The sequence below is a fragment of the Echinops telfairi genome, unplaced genomic scaffold, assembly GCF_000313985.2.
Source record: "Echinops telfairi isolate 266 unplaced genomic scaffold, ASM31398v2 ScPeMD7_5868;HRSCAF=6743_0, whole genome shotgun sequence".
Lineage (NCBI taxonomy): Eukaryota > Metazoa > Chordata > Mammalia > Afrosoricida > Tenrecidae > Echinops > Echinops telfairi.
Genome location: NW_022109767.1, coordinates 10,726,673 through 10,731,730, shown reverse-complemented (window position 1 = coordinate 10,731,730; position 5,058 = coordinate 10,726,673). Strand labels below are relative to the sequence as shown.

Here is a 5,058-nt window from a genome sequence, read left to right as displayed (position 1 = left end):
TGGGTAAGTTTGGAATCCAGAGAAAACGCAAATGATTCCCCTTTCATTGGGAAAACTGAGGAATATAGAAAAGTGTTCACAGAACCAAAGGAGAGATCTGGCCGAGGCCTGCGAGGTTCGACCTGCAAGGAGCGCATCTTGGTTAGTTGAAATTTGAATTGCTTCTCACGCCTCTCCTTCACTCATGGCTGCCGTGAGGGCAGCGTTTTACTGCCTCCGCCATTCACACATCTGTTAGTACGTTCTGCTCGGGCTGCATGAGTTATCGGTAAACTTAGGCCCAGTGGGAATTTTCTCCTGGGGACAAATGCGCCCCAGAGCAAGTGCCATCCGATGTGCTTTGCATCTTCAGCTAACCAGGAGGTCCCGAGTGTCCCCCCTTTATCTGTGGGTGGGGCTGACGGCATGAAAGCAAGGTGGTGGCACACCTCTGAGGGACCAAGCAGAGAGTGGAAAAGGCGTCTTGGGGTGGTTCTTTTGAATGGCCTGGATGTGTGTCTGCGTAGAGCCACAGGGTGCTGATCGAAGCCGTGTGGACATTCGATGGCAGAAGCCCTTACCTGCCACTCTGCTCACTTTGCAGATTGCCTTGCAGTTTCCCTGCAGATTCTGGGACAGTAAAGTTCAAGGGGCTGACTACTTCGGTCACGTCCCTCCGAGCGCCAGCAAGCGAGGGCTTTTTGCCGTGTTCTATGACCTGGATCCCGAGGTAAGGTGGCCGGTGAGCTGTGAGTTGAAAGACCTTACATACAGGTAAAATTATGATGTTTGTTTTGAAGCCTGTAAAGCGGCCTGTAGGGGAACGAGACAGGGTCTAGTTGAGGGCAGGGCACACGTCTGTGGATGTGAGGGGCAGAAGAGAGACGAGGAGGAAGGACGTGCTCAGGGCTTGGAAGCGGAGGTAATTAATTGCCTGCTGATAGTGTCAGTGCCCCAGAAGGAACATCATCCAAACTGCTCTCGCTCGGTCTCCCATTTCCTACCACCTTAGTCTTAGAAACGTGCCTGGGGCAACCAGAGTCAGCATAGCCATGTGAGTCGTTGAAGAACATGTTTACTTCTGTTTTTGTGTGTGTGCATGTGCACACGCACGTGTGCGTCTTTTCAGTGAAAGTTTCCACACAAGTTAAGCTCCCGTTTAACAGATTCTACCCAGATTGTCCAGTGACAGCAGCTGCATTTTCCACGCTGCGCTAACACTCTCGCGAACTCCCTTCGAGCCGTCTGCTTCCAGTGGTCTCGTCTCCCTGCCCCCTTCCCCTTAGATCTGTGCTGCTGTTCTGAAAAGTTTGCAGTATCACTGGGAATGCTTTCTGTTTTATGAACCAGTCTGAATTCGCTAAAAGGTGTCCCTCGGGGTAGTCCAATTCACGGTTTATGAAGGATCGCAGGGTAATCATCTCATCTCTGTCTGGTCTGTTGAAGAGTTTGAGTGTTGCTCCACGTCCCCCTGTCCGTGAGGATCGCGCCTGAGTGTTGAGGAAATGTTTTCCCATCATTTCATGGACAGACTGCCACTGCCCCTCCTTGCTCTGCTGTTTCTAAGACAAGTGCTTGCAGGGGGAAAGCTGAGAGGGGCCCACGAGTGGATGTTGCTTTTTGCGCTTTGTCAGAGCGGAGCAGGAGGGCACACGGATGGATACTGCATGTCTGAGGGGCTGCACTGGCGACAGCAGCGGGGCTGAGGGGCAGTCGCTGCAAGCAGGGAGATTTAGTTCGAGAATGAGCCCAGCACGCACCGGAAGCAACACGTCTGAAATGCTCTTTCCCTCTCGTGTCCTCAGAAGAAGCAGAGCGTGCTGATGTCGGTGATTGCTGGTGAGGCGGTCGCGTCCTTGAAGGACCTGGACAGCAAGCAGGTGCTGCAGCAGTGCATGGCCACCCTCCGCGAGCTCTTCAAGGAGCAGGTCAGGAAGCCCCGTGGCCGGCAGGGAACAAGGCAGGCTCCCTGGGATCCCTGCAGCAGACCGCCCTGGCCGAGGATTACGGGGGGAGTCAAGGCGGGGGCCCCGTGCTTCTGCCTTCCGGAGTCCCTGGGAGGTGCCGATGGTGAATGAGGGTAGCCACTCACTGGGCCACTGGAGGTTTGAATCCACCCAGAGGACCCACAGAAGAAAGGGCTGGCGAGTTACTTACAGGAAACCCTTACGGAGCACAGCTCTGCCCTGACGTGTGTGGGCTTCCATGAGGCAGAGTAGGCCCAACAGTGATTGATTTCGTCTGTCTCTCAATTCCCACTTTGCATGGGCGTCCCCTACTTCCGCTCACCTAGGGCCTTCCTCCCTTTCCTTCTCACACCCTGACTTGGAGCATGCCCAGTTAGGTCTCTATAGGTGTCTAATGCCCGTCTGGTTCTCTTCCAACCTCCCATAGGGGGCTTTGTGCAGGCACGAGAGGGACAACCCCCTCTATCCCTGTTCTGACACCTAGCATTAGCGTTTCTCAAAGAGCTCACTCGCCCTGTATTTGCCAGTGCTGAAGCTCTCCACCTGGAGGGAGCCAGGTGTGAACGGCCAGCCATGGCTTCTGTCTTTCTCAGACAAGGAGCACGAGGGAAGGACGTCCTCTGCCTCCCAGTCATGTGCCTTTGGGAGGGGGGACATCTCGGCCCAGAAGGAGGTCTACCTAAAAGGGTGTGCTTGTGACTCAGTAGTGTCAAAAAGTTTACTTTTAGGACAAAAAAAGTTTACTTTTAAGTTAGTTGTTTGGAACTTAGCGTATCCGGTTTCCATAAAAACATTTTTCAAATTTTCAAAACATTTCCACCCTCTTGACACTGTGTTACATGTATTTCTGTGTTTCGGTTTATGAGACTCGGGAGTGATGGACCCAAGGGACAGCAAGTAGAGTAAGTCGGGATGGGGTCGGTGTGGCACAAAGGAGACAACGTCAAGGTGTCCAGGAAGAAAGAGAATGTTTGGAAACGGACTGTGATAGCAATTCTACAATCCTCAGTTCTGCTTAACATGATCGAACTGTGGGATGATAAGATATGTGTATTAACTCCCAATCAATAATCATTTTTTTTTAGAGAAGCAGAACATTGAGAGGTGGGGAGGGGGAATTTATGATAGTGCTTGTCAGGTGCCAGCTGACAGTCAGCCTTTCACAGTCCGTAAGTTCGAACCATGTGCTTGCGTGGTTCATTCATGAAGAATCCTACTGGGAATTCTAACTTGAGGTCCTAGGACTCTTGGCCTTTGAGGCTGGCCCCTGGGGATTGAGGGCTGGGTTTTTAGCTGGCTTAAGGTGTCCAGCAAAAACCCAGGTACAGTCAAGGCTTCCCAACTCATGGCAGTCTCGTGTGTGAGGGGAGAACTGGGCTCCACCGGACTTTCAACTGCTGGTACTTTGTGTTCACCAAGCCCTTCTTCCAAAGTGTCTCTGTGTGGATTGAAAATTATCCTTTGAGTTAACAGCCAAGCATCTCTCTCTCTCTCTCTCTCTCTCACACTCACACACACACACACCACCCCCACCCTCTCTTCTCTGACCTCCGGGTGTACTGTGGGAATGAGTGAGGGAGGCGGGTGTGGGTGGTAAGTAGAGAATTAGCTACTGATCTGCGGCCTGGGGAAAAGATGGGGTTTTCGATTCCCGTAAAGAGTTACAGTCTCGGAAACTCACGGGCAGTTCTGCCCTGACCTGCAGGGCTTATTTGTGAGCCAGCATGCACTTGAGGGCCGCGGTCCGGGTTGGTTTGAAGCTACATTCTGAGAATGTCGGTTTCTGAATGCTGCATGGCTTCACTCGGTTTCTGAAGGAAGAGAGAAGTGTATGTTTGTGGTTGGAGTCTCACCATTTCTAAGTCCCCTGTGATCCCATTTGATGCTTCTCCTCTCCCCATGCAGGAAGTCCCGGATCCCACCAAGTACTTTGTGACGCGGTGGAGCACAGACCCGTGGATCCAGATGGCGTACAGTTTTGTAAAGACAGGTGGGAGTGGTGAGGCGTACGATATCATTGCCGAAGAAATACAAGGCAAAGTCTTCTTTGCTGGTGAGGTAGGTGTCTGCATTCCAAATGCCCCTATTTTGAATAGATTTTGATTTTTGAAGTTTTTTATCTTGACTATGTTTATCATTGAAGTGATCTACACCTCACTTCCTCAACTGGCTGCCTTTGAATGACACTGACTCACCGTGATCCCATAGGCAGGGAAGAACTGCCAGTATGGATTTCTGAGACTGTAAAACTCGTGGCGTGGAGAGCCTCACGTTTCTCTGCACAGCCGCCGATGGTTTTGAACGGTTGTCTGTATGGTTAGCAACGCAATACATGGCCCACCGCACCACCAGGGCTCCTTGCTTCACATGTGCCATCTGCCTATGTCAGTGGCTGTCAGTTCTGAATCCTAGCGACGGTGCACCACTGCCCGGCCCCACACCATCCTCACGACAATTGTGTCTGAGCCCCTTGTTGCAGTCCCCCTTGTGCCGGTCTTCCTCTTTACCCAGGACTGGCCTCTCCTGACGCACTGTCCGGTCTGTGAGATAAAGTCTCCTCTTGCTCAGAAGGAGCCTTCTGGCAGCACTTCTGCCTGATGTTTACACGTAAGAGCCAGGCACTGGAGTCTTGTACCAGAACCAGTCTTCTCAGTGTGGTCATGCTGCCCAGGTGGGTCCCTCTGACCCACGTCACCTGCACCTGCAACAGAAGTAAATGTTGCCCGCCTCCATCACCATCCCCCTGACCTTAATCTATGCCCTCATTGTGGCTATTGCATCGTTCCCTCTCTCAGAGGGTTTCCCGGTGCTGGACTTCAGTAAACATGTGGTCCTTTCCTTAGAGAGGGGTCTTCCAGGGTGGCGTGTCTGAAAGTGAGTGATCGGAGGTCTCACCATACTTGCATCTAAGGCACAGAGGCGGCCGGTTTTTAACAAGACTGCTGGCTTGGAATTTGCTTCCTATATTAGAATATTGCGTGCACCTGCTGTGTGTTGCTTTAACAGCCGTAGACGTAAGTGTGCGAATATTGTGTCAGGTAAATAAAGAGATTGCCTGTTTGAGCCATTCTCTCAACATGCTTATTTTCCAGTTTTCGTTAGAAACTATTCT

At 51.8% G+C, this 5,058-nt stretch overlaps 1 protein-coding gene across 1 annotated transcript in view; it reads left to right on the top strand.

The window, feature by feature from the left end:
- Nucleotides 1-5,058, top strand: part of KDM1B (lysine demethylase 1B) — a 49,812-nt gene that overhangs the window by 41,586 nt on the left and 3,168 nt on the right. The window contains exons 17-19 of the mRNA XM_045295754.1: nucleotides 584-709; nucleotides 1,785-1,907; nucleotides 3,852-4,004. Of these exons, the coding sequence (XP_045151689.1) occupies nucleotides 584-709; nucleotides 1,785-1,907; nucleotides 3,852-4,004 (402 nt within the window). The remainder of the gene's footprint in view (nucleotides 1-583; nucleotides 710-1,784; nucleotides 1,908-3,851; nucleotides 4,005-5,058) is intronic.